Source organism: Thalassophryne amazonica, chromosome 5 (genome assembly GCF_902500255.1).
Source record: "Thalassophryne amazonica chromosome 5, fThaAma1.1, whole genome shotgun sequence".
NCBI classification, from domain to species: domain Eukaryota; kingdom Metazoa; phylum Chordata; class Actinopteri; order Batrachoidiformes; family Batrachoididae; genus Thalassophryne; species Thalassophryne amazonica.
The window spans coordinates 39830439-39854982 of record NC_047107.1 but is presented as its reverse complement, the minus strand read 5'-3'; the positions used below and the strand labels follow the sequence as shown (position 1 = coordinate 39854982).

General features: G+C 40.7%; 1 protein-coding gene across 1 annotated transcript in view; it reads right to left on the bottom strand.

The window, feature by feature from the left end:
* mctp1a (multiple C2 domains, transmembrane 1a) overlaps positions 1–24544 on the bottom strand; it is a 606655-nt gene that overhangs the window by 195279 nt on the left and 386832 nt on the right. Inside the window, exons 7-9 of the mRNA XM_034170058.1 lie at positions 21558–21722; positions 20450–20580; positions 12950–13136 (exon numbers count right to left, since the gene is read on the bottom strand). Coding sequence (XP_034025949.1) covers positions 12950–13136; positions 20450–20580; positions 21558–21722 — 483 coding nt within the window. The remainder of the gene's footprint in view (positions 1–12949; positions 13137–20449; positions 20581–21557; positions 21723–24544) is intronic.

Sequence of the window (24544 nt, the reverse complement as noted above, 5' to 3'; positions counted from 1 at the left end):
ACACAAGACTGTCCATCGTCAGGTCCCCGCAACTGCCCTCCCTCTTCAGGGATGGCATGACTGACCACCGACGTAAATACTGCTGACCTGGTCCAGCATGAGGGACATGAAACGATGGTGGAGGTGGACGATTTGGAGTGTAGTGTAGAGGACCTGTGCGCTTTGAGTGACATTCTGCTTTCAGATGACCCCACTAGACCTGTTGTGACCTTGAGGGTGAATGGAGTTGCTACTGAATTTTTGTGTGACTCTGGAGCATGTGCAACTGCCTGTAGGGATTGTGGGTTGGGTCTCAGAAGTGGGGGCCGTTATTTGGCTGTGAGAGTTGCTGATGGAGGGATTGTGCGTGTGCCAATGTCACAACCTGTTACAATTCTTGACCCTAAAGGGGGTAAAGCCTGCAGAGTATCAGCTCTCATACACCCATCCTGTCCCTCTAATCTTCTGGGACGTGATGTTATGACAGCGTTGGGACTTAGCATGATTGCGACCCCAACAGGCCGCATGGTCATCAAAAGGCAGGATGAATTGAGAGCAGGAGATTTCTATGTGACAGAAGCCTTGGGAGACCCGCACTATTACTGGTCTGATAAATTCCGGGACCTCCACTTTGTGTCCCAGAAACGTTGTTAAAACAAGCCAGAGCACTTCCACATCCCAATTCCACTGAGTTTATGCCAAATGATGGCCTGCATGTAACCATGTACTATAAACAATCTCCTGGATTTGACCAACAATATGATGACAAATTACAAAATTGTTCACCAGCCCTGTTGTCATTGTTGTATATGTTTTCTGATGGCCAGGGCATGGTTGGAGTGGAGGTGGGCATCCCCACGGACACCATGGCATGTTACCATGGTTGTTCTGACCCTCACATCTCCTTGGTAAAAACAGCAGATGCTCCATGGTCCGATGTAGGGTTGTTTGCGATGCGGTGTGTGGCAGCAAGAGACTGGCTCGGGACAAAAGACGGAGAAGAATACAGTGCCGGACTGGACGCTTATTGATATAGACTAAATTGGGCTGCTCCAGCCCAAGTTGTGATCCATACACATGGAAAGATTATACAAAAATGAACCATGCACTTACTGGCAGAAAGTGACAACATTGACCTAGCCACCGTTCCTGACTGTTTGTGGTCTCAGGGACCTGCTGACGTAGGACTGATTACAGGTATACAACCGATTCAGATACGGCCCAAAACTGAATACAGGCCCTGTATGCGACAGTATCCCTTAAAACCTGATGCTGTTGAAGGTATAAGGCCTGTAATTGAAGCCTTATTATCTGCTGGAGTGTTGATTGAATGTCCAGATTCACCTTGTAATACACAAATATTTCCAGTGAAAAAGGTACTTCCCTCCGTGGGATGGAGAATGGTGCAAGATCTTCAAGCGGTTAATGCTGCTGTGATTCAAAGGGCCCCATGCGTTCCAGATCCGCATACGCTGTTGAACTCTTTGGATCCCAAAGCCAAATGGTTCTCAGTTGTGGACATAAGTAATGCATTTTTCTCTATCCCTGTTCATGAAGACAGTCGGTTTTGGTTTGCGTTCACATTTTAAGGAAAGAGATACACACACGAGGGTAGGCTGAAACGTTCTAAGGCTCACTATAATGCAGTTAATGCATTACTCCTTCATGGGGAGCCTTAGAACGTTTCAGCCTACCCTCGTACACCAGATTGCCTCAGGGCTTTGCTGAAAGTCCTACTATCTTTTCACAGGCTATGACGAGCAATCTGGCGAAATTCATTCCACCTAGTGAGAGTCAAATCTTGTATGTGGATGATATTTTAGTCGCATCAGAGACAAAACAAGCCTGCACTCAGGACACTTTAGCATTATTAACCTTTTTGGCACAGAACGGACATAAAGCTAAACTCCAATATTGCCAATCCCAAGTAAAATATTTGGGACATAATCTCAGTGCAGGAGGCCGCACTGTTCTTGAAGATAGAAAAGCAACGATTTTGCAAACTCCTAAACCATTGACAAAGAAGCAGATGATGTCCTTTCTGGGCCTGGTCAATTATTGCAGGCAGTGGATACCAAATTTTGATGAAATAACAGGACCTTTGTCAAACATGATATATGGGGAGAATCTTCCCCTGTCTGCCACTTTAACATGGACAGAACAAGCAGAGCAAGCGTTCTGTGTTGTTAAAAAGGCTTTAGCTTCCAGCACGATACTGGCACTGCCAGATTACACCAAACCTTTTATTCAAATGGTTGATTGTAAGGGGGATTTTATGACATCAGTGCTCACACAGCAGTGTGGCGGTAGGCTGCGACCAGTGGCTTTTTATTCAACCAGGTTGGAGCCTGTGGCTCGGGCTTTACCACCTTGTGTCCGTGACGTGGTCGCCGCCTCTCTGGCTGTACAAGCCTCTGCCGGAGTAGTGTTGTTTCATTCTTTGACATTGAAAGTGCCACATGCTGTGTCTGCACTCTTGATACAGACGAATATGACTTTCCTCTCTCCAGCCAGACATTTGTCATGTATGGCTACCTTGTTATCTTATGGAAAGATGTTCTGTTTTGAATCCAGTCACACTCCTCCCGATCGAGGATGAAGGCGAGCCACATGACTGTCTTGCTGATTCTGAGGAAATTCATAAACCCCGCCCTGATTTGAGGGACGTCCCACTGCTGGATTCTGAACTTATTTTTGTTGATGGGTCTTGTAAGAAAAACCCGAATGGTACAAATGCTACAGGTTATGCTGTCATTTCCACTAACAAAACTTTACTTGCACAATCATTACCCAACCACTTGTCGGCCCAAGCTGCAGAGCTTATAGCGCTGACAGAAGCCTGCAAATTAATGACAGGGAAAAGAGTGACCATATACACTGACAGTCAATATGCATTCTCCACGGTCCATGTTTTCACTCAATATTGGAAAAATAGAGGGATGATTACGTCATCTGGGCAACTGACAGCTTAGATCTACAGATTCTTAAAGATATGCAAAAATTATGCTCCTGCATCAGAGAAAGCATGTTGGGGACGTCACAACGTCCACCAAACCGCCGATGGTGTATATGCCTGATCCTCAAACAAACCAGTCCTACCTTGCGGCCTTTTCAAATGGGCAGCTGTTTTGAGTCATGGACCATGTCACACTTCTACGGCTGGAATGGTTGGACTGGTTAATGCCCATTTTGTGACGTTTGGATTTCAGGCATATGCAAAGCATTACTGCAGAGCATGTTTAATCTGTGTGAAGCACAACTCACAGGGTAATGAGAGACCAAAATGAGGGAAATTTCCAACCCCTCATTACCCATTTCAAATGATCCATATGGATTTTATTGAATTGAACCAATGTGAAGGGAAAAAATATTGCCTGGTATTGATTGATGCATGTAGCAAATGGGTAGAGGTGTTCCCTGTTAAACATGCACATGCTCTAACAGTGGCAAAGATACTTTGTAGAGACATAATTCCAAGACATGGACTACCTGAAACGATGTACAGTGATAATGGTACTCATTTTGTAAATAAAATCATCCAACATTTGACAGAGCATTTGAAAATAAATGCAAAAACACATTGTGCTTATCATCCTCAAAGTGCAGGTTTAGTGGAAAGAACAAATGGGACAATTAAAAGTAAGTTCAGAAAATGTATGGAGGAAACAGGGAAAAAACTGGGATTATTGTTTAGATTTGGTGAAACTGTACATGCATATAACACCTAGCTCAGAGACTGGCCTTACGCCATTCAAAATTTTGTATGACAGGCCCTACAGAATACCAGATTTACAGAAGATAGCTGGGCCTGATAGTGAGGATGAGGAATTAGTTGATTACATGAGATGAGTATTGTCCCATAAAAATGTTATACATTCTAACACGATACCAGACTCTCCTATTTCTGTGCAGGGCCCTGAGAGTCAGATCCAGATCAGCGACTGGGTGCTGATAAAGACTATTAAGAGAAAGAACTGGTCATCTCTGAGGTGGGAAGGTCCATTCCAAGTGCTGCTAACCACCCCCACTGCCGTGAAAATTGCAGAGAGGTCATCTTGGGTGCATCTATACCACTGCAAAAGACAAAGATACCTAGAAGAGTCCGAACAAGACAAGGGGAGTGACAGTGTTGGCTGATGGCCTATAGGCCCAGCAATGGCTGGAAGGGCGTCATAACAGAGACAAAGAGACCAGGAGTGAACAAAGACAAAGACCAGAGGCTGAAGCAGATACCAGGGTCCTGAAGCAGATGAGTAACCAGCTGTGACTGAGGAGAGGCCTGTCAACTTGAACCAGGATCAGAAGCAGACGTACTACAAGCTTGAAATATAGCACTGACGTGACCAGACCAGGAGAAAAGAAACAGACGAAACTGCATCTTTGAGAACGGGAGACAAGGGAATCCTGTTCTATTCCTGTGCACCTGTGTTTGGAAACGTCAAGAGCAGGGTACAGGACAGCGTACATGACACATTATTTTAATTCCACTTTCAGCATGCCTTACACATACTGATGATAGTACAAATTTATGCACTACAGCTGAAGGGAACTAACATAAGAAGAGTTTCAGATTCCCTCAGACCCTCGCTGAACTGAACTGAGACTGTGAACTGTCCCTTTCAGCTGCTAAGCCCAGATAAACTGCACCTTCTTGAACTGTCACAAGAAAGAAGACATCTTTAAGACCAGAACTGTAGTTTCTTTCTGTCCCTTGAGAGAAAAAAAACACACAGGGATTGACAGAGAGAAATATCAACAGGTTGTTTAAAACACTCTTTTAGCTATGGAGAGCTTTGCTGCCAGAGCAGGCTGCAAACCACACAGCCTGATGATGATTTTGACACTTATTGCTGTGATTGTGGCATTTACTGTGTGGTGGTATGAAAACATATATGAACCCCGTTACAAGTCAGACCAGAAGAAAGTGAAACCATGAAGTTTTGAATGGATGTTTGATACACCTCGTAACCCATATCAGATGAACATGTGGTACAGATATGCTACGTTTTTGGCTGACAGAGTGAATGTGAACAACTGTTATGTATGTTCTTTAATGCCTGTATCTTCCGCGCACCCACGTATAAAACCACTGCCGCTTTTGAATGCTAGTCTTTTGTTTTCACATGTGGTAGCATCAGCAGTAGATGCCATGGTACTCAATGACTCAATTCATGAACATACAGGCTCTTACATCACAATCAAGGCACCAAACAACATCTCATTTAAAAATTTCCTAGCAGCAGAAGGGTCACTGACAGCACCTGTTCATACTAATCTTTTCCTTGATCCCGGAGCTCAACTCATCAGTTATGCAAATGACCAGCCTTTGTTCTCTGGTCCGATTACTGATATGGTCAAGGTTGCTGAGCCGTTCTGTAATGTGATTCTGGGGCCATGCACTCGCCTAGCTTTAATCATACTCAAGCTCCCTATGGGGGCAAGTGTGTAGATTACTTCCAAGCACCGGACCCGACGGGGACTTACGCTCAGGTGAACATGTACTGGCTGTGTGGCCACGACGCCTTCATAGCCCTCCCCGCAGGATGGACAGGTAGATGCGCCCCGATAACCACGGCTCAGCACTCCTACGTCGTAGCCGCTCACCCCTCAACCAGTCAATGCTTCAAGCGAGACTTTGCTCCCCATGACCCTATATGGGGAACGGATGTGCCTCAAGATGCAAAGCAGTGTTCTACAGATCAGAAGATCCTACTATCACTCTTTCCCTGGGTGGGCATGGGCAAGGTGATGCTGCGCGTGGATACACTAAATTATCGATTTAGTTATTTTGTGAACTCCACTGTTGAGGCTCTAAAAGGCATAAGGGCGGAGTTGACAGATCTACGGATCATGGAAATGCAGGATAGGATGGTTTTAGATCAACTGACTGCGGCTTCGGGCGGGGTATGTGCCATGGTGGGTGAGAGCTGTTGCACTTTTATTCCTGACAACGACGACGATGGGGGGTCCATTGGCTTGGCTATTCAAAATTTAACGTTGTTAACACGCACTGTAGTTGGAGACTTTGTTACAAACAGTAGCTGGACCTCGTGGCTCTTTTCAGGATCGTGGTACCACATCCTGTTGAGGATGCTCACCCCACTCACTGTTTTTCTAGGCGTACTGAGTGTTGTGATTTGTTGCGTAATCCCTATTGTGCGGTCATTGGTTCGAAGGTTCGACGCTGCTGGACTGTGACTATCTTTTCCTGTTGCAATCACATGATACTCCATGTCGCCCCGTCTAGGCTGAGCGTCCTGTAAATTGTGTACGTTCTTTCCTCTGGGTGTAAGGTTTTGATGTTTCTACGAAAATGATCAGGCCGCTGAAAGTCCACAGTTGGAGGTGGTGGCTTTGTGATGTTGACAATGTAGACATTGAAATTCGATAAGCAGGGGGGAAGAATGACAGGGTTTTCTATATGTTATCATATATATTATCAAATATTAATGTCTTCACTTTGATGTACTCTCTGTGATCATGTCTTTGATTCTGTTGTCTATTTTTCATATATACGTATATGCATGTGTGAAAGTTCATGTACCATTATTCCTTTAAATAATTACTTAGTGTCAAAGCAATCATATACACTGAACGGCTCAAGTGATCATTAAAACTGTCAAACGAGAAAGTGAGCAGATGATCTTTGACTCAGTCAATGTGCAGACTGTTTTGCCAGAATGTGCAGACTGTTTTGCTAGGGTCATGTTTTTGCTAAGCGCAGATGTGCACCTTTAATTAATGGCTCAGCCTTGAGGAAAGAGCATTGTAACCGGAACACCGGTTCAGGGCTGGACATTATTATGGGAAGCTTAGGAGACTAAGGGCTCAAAGCCATAACAGTTTTCATATCAATGTACAGCTAGCCAGGCCCCTGTAGTCGGTGCGGACCAAGGTAGCTTAGCCGCCGTTAGTTCCCCCCTGGCAGATCCCGTGCAGTCGGGAAAGCAGGCTGACTGGGTGACTGTGAGGAGGAAGCGTAGCCCTAAACAGAAGCCCCGTGTACACCGTCAACCCGTTCACATCTCTAACCGTTTTTCCCCACTCGACGATACACTCGCCGAGGATCAAACTCTGGTTATTGGCGACTGTTTTGAGAAATGTGAAGTTAGCGACACCAGCAACTATAGTCAATTGTCTTCCGGGGGCCAGAGCAGGCGACATCGAAGGACATTTGAAATTGCTGGCTAAGGCTAAGCGGAAATTTGGTAAGATTGTAATTCACGTCGGCAGTAATGACACTCGGTTACGCCAATCGGAGGTCACTAAAATTAACATTAAATCGGTGTGTAACTTTGCAAAAACAATGTCGGACTCTGTTGTTTTCTCTGGGCCCCTCCCCAATCAGACCGGGAGTGACATGTTTAGCCGCATGTTCTCCTTGAATTGCTGGCTGTCCGAGTGGTGTCCAAAAAATGAGGTGGGCTTCATTGATAATTGGCAAAGCTTCTGGGGAAAACCTGGTCTTGTTAGGAGAGACGGCATCCATCCCACTTTAGAGGGAGCAGCTCTCATTTCTAGAAATCTGGCCAATTTTTTTTTTGGATCCTCCAAACTGTGACTGTCTAGCGTTGGGACCAGGAGGCAGAGCTGTGGTCTTATACACCTCTCTGCAGCTTCTCTCCCCCTGCCATCCCCTCATTATTCCATCCCCGTAGAGACGGTGCCTGCTCCCAGACCACCAATAACCAGCAAAAATCTATTTAAGCATAAAAATTCAAAAAGAAAAAATAATATAGCACCTTCAATTGCACCACAGACTAAAACAGTTAAATGTGGTCTATTAAACATTAGGTCTCTCTCTTCTAAGTCCCTGTTGGTAAATGATATAATAATTGATCAACGTATTGATTTATTCTGCCTAACAGAAACCTGGTTACAGCAGGATGAATATGTTAGTTTAAATGAGTCAACACCCCCGAGTCACACTAACTGTCAGAATGCTCGTAGCACGGGCCGGGGCGGAGGATTAGCAGCAATCTTCCATTCCAGCTTATTAATTAATCAAAAACCTAGACAGAGCTTTAATTCATTTGAAAGCTTGTCTCTTAGTCTTGTCCATCCAAATTGGAAGTCCCAAAAACCAGTTTTATTTGTTATTATCTATCGTCCACCTGGTCGTTACTGTGAGTTTCTCTGTGAATTTTCAGACCTTTTGTCTGACTTAGTGCTTAGCTCAGATAAGATAATTATAGTGGGCGATTTTAACATCCACACAGATGCTGAGAATGACAGCCTCAACACTGCATTTAATCTGTTATTAGACTCTATCGGCTTTGCTCAAAAAGTAAATGAGTCCACCCACCACTTTAATCATATTTTAGATCTTGTTCTGACTTATGGTATGGAAATAGAAGACTTAACAGTATTCCCTGAAAACTCCCTTCTGTCTGATCATTTTTTAATAACATTTACATTTACCCTGATGGACTACCCTGCAGTGGGGAATAAGTTTCATTACACTAGAAGTCTTTCAGAAAGTGCTGTAACTAGGTTTAAGGATATGATTCCTTCTTTATGTTCTCTAATGTCATATACCAACACAGAGCAGAGTAGCTACCTAAACTCTGTAAGGGAGTTAGAGTATCTCGTCAATAGTTTTACATCCTCACTGAAGACAACTTTGGATGCTGTAGCTCCTCTGAAAAAGAGAGCTTTAAATCAGAAGTGTCTGACTCCGTGGTATAACTCACAAACTTGTAGCTTAAAGCAGATAACCCGTAAGTTGGAGAGGAAATGGCGTCTCACTAATTTAGAAGATCTTCACTTAGCCTGGAAAAAGAGTTTGTTGCTCTATAAAAAAGCCCTCCGTAAAGCTAGGACATCTTTCTACTCATCACTAATTGAAGAAAATAAGAACAACCCCAGGTTTCTTTTCAGCACTGTAGCCAGGCTGACAAAGAGTCAGAGATCTATTGAGCTGAGTATTCCATTAACTTTAACTAGTAATGACTTCATGACTTTCTTTGCTAACAAAATTTTGACTATTAGAGAAAAAATTACTCATAACCATCCCAAAGATGTATCGTTATCTTTGGCTGCTTTCAGTGATGCCGGTATTTGGTTAGACTCTTTCTCTCCGATTGTTCTGTCTGAGTTATTTTCATTAGTTACTTCATCCAAACCATCAACATGTTTATTAGACCCCATTCCTGCCAGGCTGCTCAAGGAAGTCCTACCATTATTTAATGCTTCAATCTTAAATATGATCAATCTATCTTTGTTAGTTGGTTATGTACCACAGGCCTTTAAGGTGGCAGTAATTAAACCATTACTTAAAAAGCCATCACTTGACCCAGCTATCTTAGCTAATTATAGGCCAATCTCCAACCTTCCTTTTCTCTCAAAGATTCTTGAGAGGGTAGTTGTAAAACAGCTAACTGATCACCTGCAGAGGAATGGTCTATTTGAAGAGTTTCAGTCAGGTTTTAGAATTCATCATAGTACAGAAACAGCATTAGTGAAGGTTACAAATGATCTTCTTATGGCTTCGGACAGTGGACTTATCTCTGTGCTTGTTCTGTTGGACCTCAGTGCTGCTTTTGATACTGTTGACCATAAAATTTTATTACATAGATTAGAGCATGTCATAGGTATTAAAGGCACTGCGCTGCGGTGGTTTGAATCATATTTGTCTAATAGATTACAGTTTGTTTATGTAAATGGGGAATCTTCTTCACAGACTAAAGTTAATTATGAAGTTCCACAAGGTTCTGTGCTAGGACCAATTTTATTCACTTTATACATGCTTCCCTTAGGCAGTATTATTAGACGGTATTCCTTAAATTTTCATTGTTACGCAGATGATACCCAGCTTTATCTATCCATGAAGCCAGAGGATACACACCAATTAGCTAAACTGCAGGATTGTCTTACAGACATAAAGACATGGATGACCTCTAATTTCCTGCTTTTAAACTCAGATAAAACTGAAGTTATTGTACTTGGCCCCACAAATCTTAGAAGCATGGTGTCTAACCAGATCGTTACTCTGGATGGCATTTCCCTGATCTCTAGTAATACTGTGAGAAATCTTGGAGTCATTTTTGATCAGGATATGTCATTCAAAGCGCATATTAAACAAATATGTAGGACTGCCTTTTTGCATTTACGCAATATCTCTAAAATCAGAAAGGTCTTGTCTCAGAGTGATGCTGAAAAACTAATTCATGCATTTATTTCCTCTAGGCTGGACTATTGTAATTCATTATTATCAGGTTGTCCTAAAAGTTCCCTAAAAAGCCTTCAGTTGGTTCAGAATGCTGCAGCTAGAGTACTGACGGGGACTAGCAGGAGAGAGCATATCTCACCCGTGTTGGCCTCTCTTCATTGGCTTCCTGTTAATTCTAGAATAGAATTTAAAATTCTTCTTCTTACTTATAAGGTTTTGAATAATCAGGTCCCATCTTATCTTAGGGACCTCGTAGTACCATATTACCCCATTAGAGCGCTTCGCTCTCAGACTGCGGGCTTACTTGTAGTTCCTAGGGTTTGTAAGAGTAGAATGGGAGGCAGAGCCTTCAGCTTTCAGGCTCCTCTCCTGTGGAACCAGCTCCCAATTCAGATCAGGGAGACAGATACCCTCTCTACTTTTAAGATTAGGCTTAAAACTTTCCTTTTCGCTAAGGCTTATAGTTAGGGCTGGATCGGGTGACCCTGGACCATCCCTTGGTTATGTTGCTTTAGACGTAGACTGTGGGGGGGTTCCCATGATGCACTGTTTCTTTCTCTTTTTGCTCCGTATGCATCACTCTGCATTTAATCATTAGTGATCGATCTCTGCCCCCCTTCTCGGCATGTCTTTTTCCTGGTTCATTCCCTCAGCCCCAACCAGTCTCAGCAGAAGACTGCCCCTCCCTGAGCCTGGTTCTGCTGGAGGTTTCTTCCTGTTAAAAGGGAGTTTTTCCTTCCCACTGTGGCCAAGTGCTTGCTCATAGGGGGTCGTTTTGACCGTTGGGGTTTTTCATAATTATTGTATGGCCTTGCCTTACAATATGGAGCGCCTTGGGGCAACTGTTTGTTGTGATTTGGCGCTATATAAGAAAAAAGTTGAAGTTGATTGAATGTGAGACCAGACTTTGTGTCTTTCCATTGTTTTGTGATATTGTCACTCCTATATGCTGTATGTAACTATATTCAATAAAAAGGAGAGGCAAATGGGCGGGGCCCTCAGGACGGACGACAGTTCTTTCTGAAGGCTCCTCCTTTGTCCACTCCTGATCAGGAAAAGAAATTCAGTGTCTCTGGCTTGATCATTTTCTGTGTGTGTGTAAACTGGGTTGTTCTTTTCAGGTCCAACTCCGAACAACCCTGACAGTCTCCAAAAGGTAACCATCTACACTACCAGTCAAAAGTTTGGACACAATTTCCTATTCAATTTAATGGGAAAGTGTGTCCAAACTTGTGTCTGGTACTGTACATGCCACAGGTGTCACATGGGTGTCCCCTGAGTCTTGCTTTGCTCCTCAGCATGGTGAGGGACCTGTGTGAAAGTCATTTCAACAGCAGCCAAAGATTCTCTTGACAACTAGCATAGAGCCTGTATAGAGCCAGTTGTATGCTGACCCCACTGCACAATGAATACACTAAAGTGGCACAGTATCATCATTAATGCAGGTGATATATATAGATGTTTGCTTATAAGCAACTGGAATGAAATTACAGTCAAGCCATTTTTTACACAGTTGTAGAAGCATCAGAAAGTAAAAACTGTGTCAGGCAGACCACCACCAGACTCTCAGACATCCACAGGCTAATTAGATTAGAGTTTAGAGAGAACTTTATTAATCCCTTGGGAAGACTCCCTCAGGGAAATTGAGGTTCAAGCAACATTGGATTGCAGCACACAGGGTAAGAAGCACACAGAACATTCAAAGCAAAAGCAAGAAACATTTTGAAAACTATAAATATAAATACCACAAATACTGCTTGCTACTGGTCTAATGGCTACTTATGCTCCTCTCCTTCCTGTCCTCTGTCTTCCTGTTGCTCCTCCTCCCCACGAGTGGCAAGTTGTACAGTCTGATGGTCTTACACTTGGGGAGGAGCAGTCTGTGGCTGAAGAGGCTCCTTTGGTTGCTGATGACAGTGTGCAGAGGCTAACTGGCATCATCCATAATGTCCAGCGGTTTGTCCAGTGTTCTCTTCTCTGCCATAGGCTGTTTATTGAAATATGCTGCAGCCAGGAGAGTAAAATTTAAGTTCAGGGTGCAGCAGGGACAGTATTGCATTTGCTCTGCCATACTGCTGTGACAAAAAAGGAGCGAGCCAAAAGGTTTCAATCTACTGGTCAATCTTCGTTCCTACTCTCACCTACGGTCATGAGGGTTGGGTCATGACCAAAAGAACAATTGGTTTCCTCAGCAGTGTGGCTGGCGCCTCCCTTAGAGATAGAAGCTCAGTCATTCATGAGGAGCCCGGAGTAGAGCCAGTGCACCTTTGTGTTGAAAGGAGCCAGCTGAGGTGGGTCAGGCATCTGGTAAGGATGTCACCTGGGCGCCTCCCTAGGGAGGCGTTCCAGGCACGTCCATCAGGGAGGAGATCCTGGGGAAGACCCAGGACTAGGTGGAGAGAGTATATCTCTACATTGGCCTGAGAACGCCTTTGTATCCCCCAGTCAGAGGTGGTTAATGTGGCCCAGGAAAGTGAAGTTGGGGCCCCCTGCTGCAGCTGTTGCCCCCACGACCAATCTGGGATAAGCAGTTGAAGATGAGTGAGTGACACAAAAACCTGTGCATTAAATAAAAGTGTTGTAATATATTTAAAGTTCTCCTTCTTTCCTGTTTCATCCATTTCATTTCATTTGTGAGGCTTCAGCTGACAAGTCAGTAAATGTTTGATGTGACACATTTGAAAGGCTAAAGAAAGGTTGGCAAGTCATAAGAAGCTAGAGCAAAGGCTATTGTTCTGTAATGTCTCATACACGCAGACACAGAATCTATGGTTGAAGTTTCCAACAAAACTAACTCACGTATCGCTGCATGATCTGGTGTCTCTCATGTGGGTCATCCAGGATGTTGACTGACAGGTCTGAGATGGAAACGGCAGCAGAGGCAGTGAGTGTAACCAGTAGCACCAGCACACCTTCCCCTTCCTCCAGAGGCAAGTCCAGCTTGTGTGTGTGTTCTTTACTCAGGAGAGACAGGTCGATCATACACCTGCAGCGTATGTACATAGGACACAAATACACAGAAATATGCATTTTTCAGGAGGAAAGAAAATATATAAAGATGGGAAAAATGGAAAAAAGAAAGCTCCAGAGAAAACAGTCCACAAGAATAAAATCATAATTAATTTAGTCAAAAAGGTTGAAGTAATGGTCCTTCAACCTTGAACAGATATAGTTTTGGTGACAGTTGATGTGTCTCCCAACAGCTTCAGTGGAAATCACATCACGTTTTGACCTGAATAGAGGACAACCTGTGGCATGTGTCTCATCCTTCCTGTCACAGTGATGGAGACAGTTGTTGAACATAAACCTGTTTCTCTTACAGTTATGTCTATAGACAATCAGATCTCAGTTTCAGAAAAATGAAGGGTATCACTGTGGAGAAAAACTATGGACATGGAGGATTAATTGTGAGTCGGATGATGACAGAACAATGGTGAGGTCTCTCCATGCACATAACACAAACAGTTTGGTACTGAATGTTAAATCTGTGTAAAGTAGATAGTTCCAAAAAACAAAAAACAAAAACAAAAAGACCCAAAAAACAAAACTGTGTGAAGCTTCAAAAAGTATACGAGTTAAGGAAAGCCATCAAGATACCCGTGACAATGCTATTAATGGCTTTTGTGGATGCAATTGGAGAAAATGTGCATAGCACAATGTTTGTATGTTGTTTCACCAGCTTCATGGTGGAGTGGAACAGTAAATGGTTTTCTTATAAAGTAAATGTGTAATTTCTGCTGCATTTTGCCAGAAAATACATGGTAGATTTTATCTGGGATCTTGTCACAAAAGCATACTGTTTTACTCCACCATGAAGCTGTACAACTAGTGATGCAACAGACAAACGTTGCACTACTGTATGCACATTCTCTGCAATTACAGTGATATAAGCCTGCAACCAGTGGTGGGCACAGTTCTGCTAATCCGCTAACTGCTAATTATCAAAGATAATGTTTTCATTATCGGAGTAGCTTTTCAGATAACTTTGAAAACCATCATCGGACCAATTATCTTCCAATAAGTTTTGGTCCCATAAGTTTGAGACCGCTAACATTTTTGCAGACATAGCTTTTTGTAGTAGATGCACAGTTCTATCCTCTACAAACAGAGAAGAGCTGGTTCTAGAAGAAACTACTCTATCCTCTGCAGGCAAACTAATACACTGCCAATAGCACCCAAGTCATCTAGAGGCATACGGTTTTAACTTATGGTTAAAATTTTAACCAAACTAATTTCGGATAAGTTATTTCAATTAATGTCATGTCTGAAGTTTTATAAAGTGAAAATATCTGATATATGCTTTAGTTTTAAAGTCATGCACTAATTTTGAAGGTTTTAGTGTGGACATGTTGTGCCCAGTGCATTATGGGTATTCACGAAAGAAAAAAATGCATTTGAGACGCTCTGATCAGGCTCCACAGGGACAACAGCATTAAACTCTTTGTATATTGTGCCTAAAACTCTCGTGAATATATTCTCTGGGTTTATAGATGTTGTTATTGTGTTTGTTTTATGTAAAAATGCCAGAAGAAGCTCAGGTTCCTTCTCCAAAAGCCAAAAAGTCTGTTAAATTGTGATTCAGGCGTGTGATATAACCGGTGATTTCTTTGTGCGACTGACATCGTTATTCAAGCATTCAAACGGCGATTCCTATCACCACACAACTCCAGCAATCACACACGAGAATGTTTTTTTGACAGTTCTTGTTACTGAAAGAAACCTTGTCTCCCTAACCGGATAGAGTTGTGATGTCATCACGCGTGTGCCTAGGCGCTGTTTAGCGGGATCTTGAAAATTTCTTCTTTTTTATACAAATGAGAAAAATTACATATTTTACAAAAGCAAATTTATTTGTAAACACCAACATGTTACACTGATTCACTTGTGTTGGTTTTTACATAGAATGAATGAATCAACCAATCAGTATGAGCAGAGGCTTAGTTTACCCATAATCCCTTTGGTGTGTTAATGTTCAAATCTTGAGAATTAGTGCTTTATTTTAAAATTAGTAACAGAAATGTCTTATATATCACTTTGTACATTTTAAGAGTTTACATTAATGTCGTTAATCTATCTGGAATAATTTTATTTATAAAGCATAACCATAATTCAAACCTGCTTTCCATTTCAAGACCTCTGCCTCATCTTTTCAGCTAGCTGATTAGCAGTTATCAAAGCTAACTTTGTGGTTAGCTGTGGCCACCACTGTCTGCAGCCCGTTCTAAGTTATCCTGAGTGTCTTGGTTGCTTCCATTACAATTCAATTCAATTTATTTATATAGCACCAAATCACAACAGAGTTGCCTCAAGGTGCTTCACATGGGTAATGTCCACCTTGCCAACATCCCTGAGCAAGCGCATAAGCAACAGTGGTAAGGAAAAGCTCCCTCTGGTGTATTTTTTCAGGAACAAACCTCAAGCAGACCAGATTCAGAAGGGCAACCCACTGCTTAGGCCATTCTACCAAATAACAGAGTGCATAAAAAAATATTATAATCTGACTTTTTTCTGCTCTTGTTTTGCATGTTTAAAATTTCATGGTTGTACTTTGCTTATGTTACTGCTGTTACTGTTACATACTTGCTTGTGGGGCTGGGGTGGGCTGGGGTGGGGTGGGGTGGGGTGGGGTGGGGGGGTGTAGGTAAGGTCAGACCTTACACTTATGAAGTGCCTCAGGATGACTTGTGTTCTCATTTGGTGCTATGTAAATACATTTTAAATAAACTTTCTGTATTTTTATTTCACTATATGAAAGCAATTTTGGACATTTTAATATGGTTAATCTGCACTTTTGTCTTTATTTCTAAGCATATTTTAAAATCTCTTTAAAAGGAAGAGTGCAAGTGACACTGATTGGAAATGCACCTGTACAGGGCTACAATTACAATGCAGAATAAAGCAACTAAAAGTAAATGAGCCCATAATAATAATGATGATGATGATACTAATAAATGAATGAATGCTAATTGAATGAATTTATTCAGCACACACAGTCCAAAACAACAAAAAACTTACAACGAAGAAAGAAAATGGATTAACAGTGCATCCATGTGCCTGAAAGGGTATAGGCAGAAGCAAAGCTTATTAACGCCTACCCCTTTCACCAAAAATAAAATTATCTTGTCCAAAAGGAGTGGGGGGAGTAAAAAACCCATCTATTCCCACTCCCATTTTCCACCACTTCAAACTCTTCAGCTTAAAGGACACAATCCGAATACCAAACAAATTTACATTTACAATGTTACATTTACAAATTTACATTTACGATTGGCAACACACAAAACGTATCCTTCTTCAGCAGATACATATCTTGAAATCATCATGTCTTTATATTCCTTTTTAACTGATTGATATTTGGACATCGTTTGAGTTCCTCCGTTAGGTTATTCCATATGCTAGGGCCACACATGGAGACACAGAAAACTTTCCTGGTCATCCGAGCGCCAGCAATTTTAAAATAATACAAGCCCCATAAATCATATTTTCCCTCTCTCTTGGTAAAAAATTCTTGAATTCTAAAGGGCACTTGTTTATTTTTCAATTTGTACATTAACTGAACAGTCTTGAACAAAATCATATCGTGTAGTTTTAATATTTGAGATTTAATGACCAATGGGTTGGTGTGGTCACGATAACTTTCAATATGAATTGTTCTTACTGCTCTTTTTTGAAGAATGACTAATGGTTGCACTGTAGTTTTATAACTGTTGCCCCAAACGTCAGCACAGTAAGTCAGGTAGAGTGCAACCAATGAACAATATAATGTAGTGCTCTGCAATCAAGAACATGCTTTGCTTTATTTAATACTGCAATACTCTTTGATACCTTCTTTGAACATGTTGAATATGAGCTTTCCAATTTTTTCATCAATAATGACACCTAAAAACTTATTTTCTTTGACATGTTGTATGTTTACTCCTTGTATATTTAACTGTATTTGTATGTATTTTTGTAATTTCCAAATAACATTAATTTAGTTTTTGATCAATTTAATGATAATTTGTTAATATCAAACCATCTCTTTAACTTTATCATTTCAGTTCCTAAATCAGTTAACAATTGTTGCAGATTTTCACCTGAGCCAAACAGGTGTCATCTGCAAAGAGAACTGCTTTAAACAGATCTGAAACTTTACATAACTCGTTGATGTATAAAATAAATAATTTTGGTCCCAATACAGAACCCTGGGGAATCCCACAAACAATGTCCAGACATGAAGAACAGTAGTCCCCGAGTTTAACAAACTACTTCCAGTTTTGTAAGTAACTTTTAGTCCAACTCAGAGCAACTCCTCTGATCCCATACAGTTCTATCTTATGAAATAATATATTGTGACCAATTGTGTCAAAAGTGACCTTTCTGAGGTCAATAAATAAACCTAATACTATTTCCCTTTGGTCCACATGTTTATTGCTCTCTTCTATTGAATCGAGCAATGCCAGTGCAGTGGACCTTATCGCTCTAAAGCCATATTGACTTTCATCAAGCAAGTTATGTTGTTCTATAAATTTATCCAGTCTGCTGTTGTAAAGTTGTAAACTGTGACAATAGAGACACAGGCATGTAGTTAGTAAAAAGATGCTTGCTACCAGATTTAAATAAAGGTATCACTTTTGCCACTTTCATGCCATTAGGAACAATTCCAATTTGAAATTATTTATTAAAAATATATGATAATGGTTTTGCAATTTCAGTATTATTTACTTTACTAAGGCCATATGTACCTCATTATGCTCCGCTGACTTTTTACTTTTACATGTACTAACTACATTAATAATTTCCCTTTCATTTACTGGGCCAAGAAAGATTGTGTGCTCATTCCTGGCAATTAATTGCTGATTTTCCCATGGACTGTGTGGGATTTCAGATGCCAGATCTGGCCCAACATTAGCAAAAAATTTATTGAAACTATTCACTACTTGGCTCATGTTATATTCATCTTTGTTGTTATAAGTAAAGTATGTTGGGTAGTTATTTGATTTGGGTTTATTTGCAATAATACTATTCACTATTTTCCATGTTTCCTTTATGATGTTTTTATTATCGTTTAGCATTTTTTCAAAGTATGATTTTTTACAGTTCCGCATAATAGTTGTTAGTTTATTTTTATAGTCCTTATATTTAACCTCTGCCTCTCTTGATTTACTTTTAATGAATTCTCTGTATAGCATATTTTTTCTTCTTACAAGCCTTTGAAGACCTTTTGTTATCCATGGGTTAACTTTATATTTATTATTTTTATTATACTTTATAATTGGACAATTTTTGTTGTATATATTGAGAAATATGTTTTTAAATTCGGAATATGCTAAGTTCACATCTTGCTTCTTATAAATGGTATTCCAGTCTTGTAAAAGTAAATCATTTTTTAAGGTAGTGATAGATTCTTCAGATTGCAGGTGCATTGTATTTTCTCAGTACATTTTTTATTGAAATTTAGATCAGTTACTTTAAAAATTGGTAAATGGTCACTAATATCATTAATTAAATAAGCCACTTAATGTTTTGGTATCGATATCATTTGTAAGTATATTATGAATGAGAGTAGCTGAATGTGAAGTGATTCTTGAAGACTTAGTAATTTTTGGATATAGATTTAAACTGTACATAGTATTAATGAAATCCTCTGTCACTTTATGCTGATACGGGTTTAAGAGATCAATGTTTATATCTCCACAGACAAATACTCGCTTATTACACATCTGTGAAAAAAACATTCTGTCCAACTTTGAAACTCTTCAATCTTAGAGCCCAGAGCTCTAGATATGCAGCTAATAATGATATTTTTACCTTTTTCCATACCTATTTTGATTGTGATGGCTTCCAAAAGACACAGCCATAGTCATTTGATCTTGAATTTTGTAGTTAAGCCTTTTGTCAACATACAAAGCCACGCCTCCTCCTCTACAAGGGCACAATTTAGAACTAGAAATTTGGGGGGGGGACAAAGTGCGAGATCATAAGTTTAGGATAAATTACTTATCATGAATTTAATTTTTGAAGTAGCACTAATGACAACACTCCTACTGAACATAATTTCGCTTGCATAGACTGATTTTGGAGATCAAGCAATAATTGCAGATGGGCTTTCTGAGGTCCCAGATAGCTTTTCTGATTTCCTTTTGTAACTTTCAGAATTTAGTAAATTAGCATATGGTCCATTGATATTTATGTGTAGACACTAGTCCCTAGAGGCAACTATTTTTGGTTTCAAATCTGGGCAAATGCAGTCCCAGAAAATTCCGAATGTGACAAACAAGAAACAGGTGTTGTAAACAAGTCAATGCTGCTAAAAATACAAACTTGCAGAAACAAAGATACTATTCTGACATGGTTTTGCACATAAGACTGACATGGTTTGCATATAAGACTGGCATAGCATGTTTCAAGTACACACATATATGTCAGAAGGTGGGGGGACATACCATATTCTGTCCCCCCTGGTTGAAAAGGTGGGGGGGCATGTCCCCCCTATCCCCCACCAAATTGCGCCCATGCTCCTCTATTATGTCTGTTCAGATGATTGAATTCATAACCCTCCAACTGATAGTTTGTATCGTCACCCTCTGCAAGACAAGTTTCCGTTATGCAATTATACTGAATGGTTGACAAAATTATTTTAAAAAGTCTTTGATACTCCCAAAATTTTTGTACAGACTCCTCCTATTAAAGTGGATTATTGATAATTTCCCATCACTTGTAATGCAGTTACTGTATTGTTCCTCTGTATAATACTGACAATTACTATTTGTGAAGGAATCGAAATGATTGTCCGGATGTATCTCATATTCCAGATTCTGTATATGATGCTCAATATACTGAAAAGGTTGTAATTCCAGACTCTCATAACCATGTGTCATCTCGATTATCCTATTACTATTCAGAAGCATGATGATGATGAGCAGCAGTGAACAAATATATCACAGTGTTGGATGGGTGCAATTTATTGTGGAACACAGACCAATCAAATCTCATCTGGGGAGTGCTTATGTCTAAATTCCTATTTAAGAAGCTGTACAAAAAGTTTGTAATAGTCACCCAGTTAATATTGGGAAAAGCAAGCAGTAAATGCTGGATTTTGTTGAACATTTCCAAGTAAACTCTCCTGATGTTATTGTATATCTATACTGACATTTCCACTGAAATCTGAATAGGAAGTAAAGGACAACGAAATATTCACTAGTGTGCAGTTTGTAAAATGAATAGACATGATGGCCAATTTCAATGGGATACACTGAGCTTAAAAATCAACTAAATTGAGTGAAATGCATGTCTACATGCAGCTGTTGATGCCCTTACCTTCCCATGAAGTCGTCCTTCTTGCCAGCATCTCTGTCCCAGACTGTAATGTCTACATAACCCCCCTGCTCATCATACAAGTGGAAATCAAACTGCTCTCTCCACTGAGGATTCAGCGTTTTGGAGATTGTCTGTGTAGACAACAGAAGGACACACAGTTTGTTCACAAAACACAGTCTTTTCAAGTGAAAATGCACACAGACTGTTGAGCCATGGCATTTTCCAACCATGTGTAAAGTCAAATGTAAAATTACAGAATTAGTAAGAAAAATCCATCTGGTTTCATTCATTCAGCTTCAAGTCTGTTATGGCCTATTGCCATTGGTGTGTAGAGCCCTGAAAACCTATACTCAAGTTAAAGTACAATTACTGACATAAAAATGACAAGTACAAATAAAAAATTCCCATTTCAGAAGTAAATATAAAAGAAGTACCTAGTTAATAAATTACTCAAAGTCCAAGTTGCTTTCTTCAACTCTAGGTCTGGATTGTCTTCACATGGTTGTCTCAGGAAAATTATAAACCATAGGTTTAAAACCTAGACTAGACTTTCATTAACCACAGTCCCCCTCCTTCCACTGCCTATATACAAGTGTGGACTCTACCATCTGACTCTGGTTTGGACTATTATCACTCAAGCAATGTAACATATTTATGTGCACCCTCATCGTGATGATGTGCTGTATTTTGTACTTGTGCCAGAATAATTTAAACAGGGCCGTTTGTTGTGTTGCTGGCTGAACTTTGTTAAACTGTTGATGTGCTGATAGTCACAGGACTGCAAAAACTACCACATGCAACACCAACTCTTGACTTGTGAACAAATACAGTGCTCATTCTTAAACAGATTTTTACTTGTGCATTACTTGTAACGTGCAACTACCTATCCTTGCCTATTGATTTGTTTAGGATTTTGCTTTTGCATTCCAGCCCAAGTTCTGCATGTGCAAAAAAAACAAAACAAAAAAAAACTTCATAGAACATGAAGTGAATAAATGCTTTTAGTAAGTGATGTATTATGAAATCAAAATGTTGCCACTATAAGTGCTCCAATTTTTTTGTGGGTCACAAGGTGTGTTTTTTGTCACAGACTGATGTTAATGTCTACCTTGCTTTTATACTTCTGGTGTCCCATTCTGAATTTGACATAGGGGTCACTGAGGCCGTTGGCGTCCATAGGCTGCAGGCCACGACCTTCTATCAGACTGATGCTGACAATCCCTCTCCACAGCTGTGCTTTTCTGTGCACATCTGACAAACGCATACTCTGATACTGCAGCAAGTGCACGCGCGCGTGCACACACACACACACACACACACACACACACACACACACACACACACGCAAAGACAGTCAAAGAATCATTTACATAAACACAAACAATAACAATGGAACATTTAGAAATGACATATGTATATGTCATCAACAAAGATATGACAAACAACACCTTGTTATACTGAGCAAAATATCCAACAGAACTAATAAGGTAAAAGGGTCTTTATGGGCATATGCTTCTTATAACATACTCCAAAACATAGTCAACTTCACTTAATTTTTGCTAACCGAAAGCATCTTTCTGGATCACTTAAACTGACTGAGTTGAGTTAGTTACACAAGCCACCTTTGAGCAGATTGATTTTGCCGTTGTGTTGTTCTCTACTGTGTTTGACAGTTACAGAAGAAAGATGGAAGTGGTGCAACAGGTGGTGGAGTTGTTGTTCTATATGGTTAGTAATTTGTGCTGCCTTTGTTGAATCGATTCCACAACCTCCAAATACTGTACACATTGACATAAACTGCAACCTGCTGCTGTACACAAGAATCACAATAGTTTTTTTCCACTTCAGTGTAACAACATCATTTGAAGAATTTGGGGAAAATTATGCAAATTTGTACCTCATGTGGGCTTTACCTTGGTTATCTATTACGAATGGAATTTCAAAAGGAACATCAGTTTGTCCACTGCACAATACACAAATGTGAGTGAACCAGCAAATAGTACATGTTGCATAAGCTACCACAAAGAGGACTGAATAAAAAACACACAAAAAGAACCAGACAAGAAGAAAGTGTAGAAGTAATCATGATCCGAAATCATTATATCATGTCTTCCCTAATATATTGGCATATTTTCACTGTTGTGTGGGAGGTTTTGCTCAGTATACAAAACACAAAAGCAGAAAAGATCATGTACCAACATGGTAATACAGAACAACATCATCAACCAAAAAACTAAAGCCACCTTGACACTTGCATGAATTTGATCCCCGCACTGCCGCGCAATTTATTGTGCCAAAGCATCCTGCTTTGTCCCGCTTGATGCCACGCTATAGAAAATAATCATTTCGTAGCCGATAACGCATTTGCTCTCAGGACTTGGCTGATGAAACCATTCTCTCATTGCTCTCAGAATCACAGAGAAATTATCTACAGCTACAGGTTGTCTCCTACACATTGTGCGGTGGAGAATGCATTTGCAATCTTGTCTCAATGGTAATTATTTATAATATACGAGGTCTATTAGAAAAGTATCCGACCTTATTATTTTTTTCAAAAACCATATGGATTTGAATCACGTGTGATTACATCAGACATGCTTGAACCCTCGTGGGCATGCAAGAGTTTTTTTCACGCCTGTCGGTTACGTCATTCGCCTGTGGGCAGTCTTTGAGTGAGGAGTCGCCCACCCTCTTGTCGATTTTTTCATTGTTTATAAATGGCTCAGAGACTGCTGCTTTGTTTGATCAAAATTTTTTCAAAACTGTAAGGCACAACTGAGTGAACACCATTCGATAAATTCAGCTGGTTTTCGGTAAAAATTTTAACGGCTGATGAGAGATTTTGGTCTGGTAGTGTCGCCGTAAGGACGGCCCATGGTGCCTGACGGCGATCTGCGCTTCGAGGCGGCAGCGTCTCGCTGTTTCAAGTTGAAAACCTCCACATTTCAGGCTCTGTTGACCCAGGAAGTCATCAGAGAACAGAGAACTTTCAGTAGAAGTCGGCATGAGGAGTTTATTCGGACATTCCATTGTTAACGGACATTTTGTAATGAAAGAACGTGCGGGCAGAGTCACATGTCGGGCCGGACCCGACCGCGGGGGGTCGCGACAGGAAAAACACCTCCGTTGGAAACCTTAACGGGCAAGTTGGAACATGCCCAAGCTGTTAAACAATTTCTCAGTTACTCACTTGTTGAAAGTCTTCAAAAGCCGCCTGAATTTTACAAATGGTTTTCAACACGGAGGTGTTTTTCCTGTCGCAGTGCACACAGATTTGCTGAGTCGTCACGGAAATGACTCGGCGAATTTGCGCACACGTCTTTCATTACAAAATGTCCTTAAACAGTGGAATGTCGCATAAAGTCCTCATGCCGGCCTCTTCTGAATCTTCTCTGTTCTCTCACGATGTCCTGGGTGAATTAAGCCTTAAATTAGGATGTTTTCAGGTTGAAACAGGCCGACGACAGCGCCTGGAAGCGCTGCGCGACATCCCGCTCCATGGGAAGTCCTTACACCGACAGAAACACCCCATAATCTCTCATCAGCCGTTAAACTTTTCACCGAAAACCAGCTTAATTTCTCGAATAGTGTCCACTCGGATATTCCTCACAGGTCCAGAAAAAATTTTGATAAAGCAACGCGCGCCGTCTCGAGCAGCGTGTGAAACAAAGGAATTCAGCCGAGAGGGTGGGACCACATCTCACTCAAGGCCTGCCCACAGGGAAATGACGTCACCGACACGCGGGAAAAAATTCACGCATGCGCATGAGGGTTCAAGCATGATTGGTGTAATCGCACGTCATTCAAATCCATATAGTTTTTAAAAAAATAAAAAGGTAGGATACTTTTCTGATAGACCTCATATATAATTGTAATGGATTGGTAAAACAGTTGCATTTTCATTCCTTCTCATGAGTTAGATAACTTGTCTGTAAAATTATGTTTATTATAGATGTAACATATAATTGTTTCTGTTGTGGAACAGCCTAGAATGATTCATCTGTTTACACATAAGCTAAAACATGCTTGCTTCTTGATTCATCTAGACTGTTCTGTGACCTTCTGGAGCTTTCCTGCATGTTCTGTAATTTTACA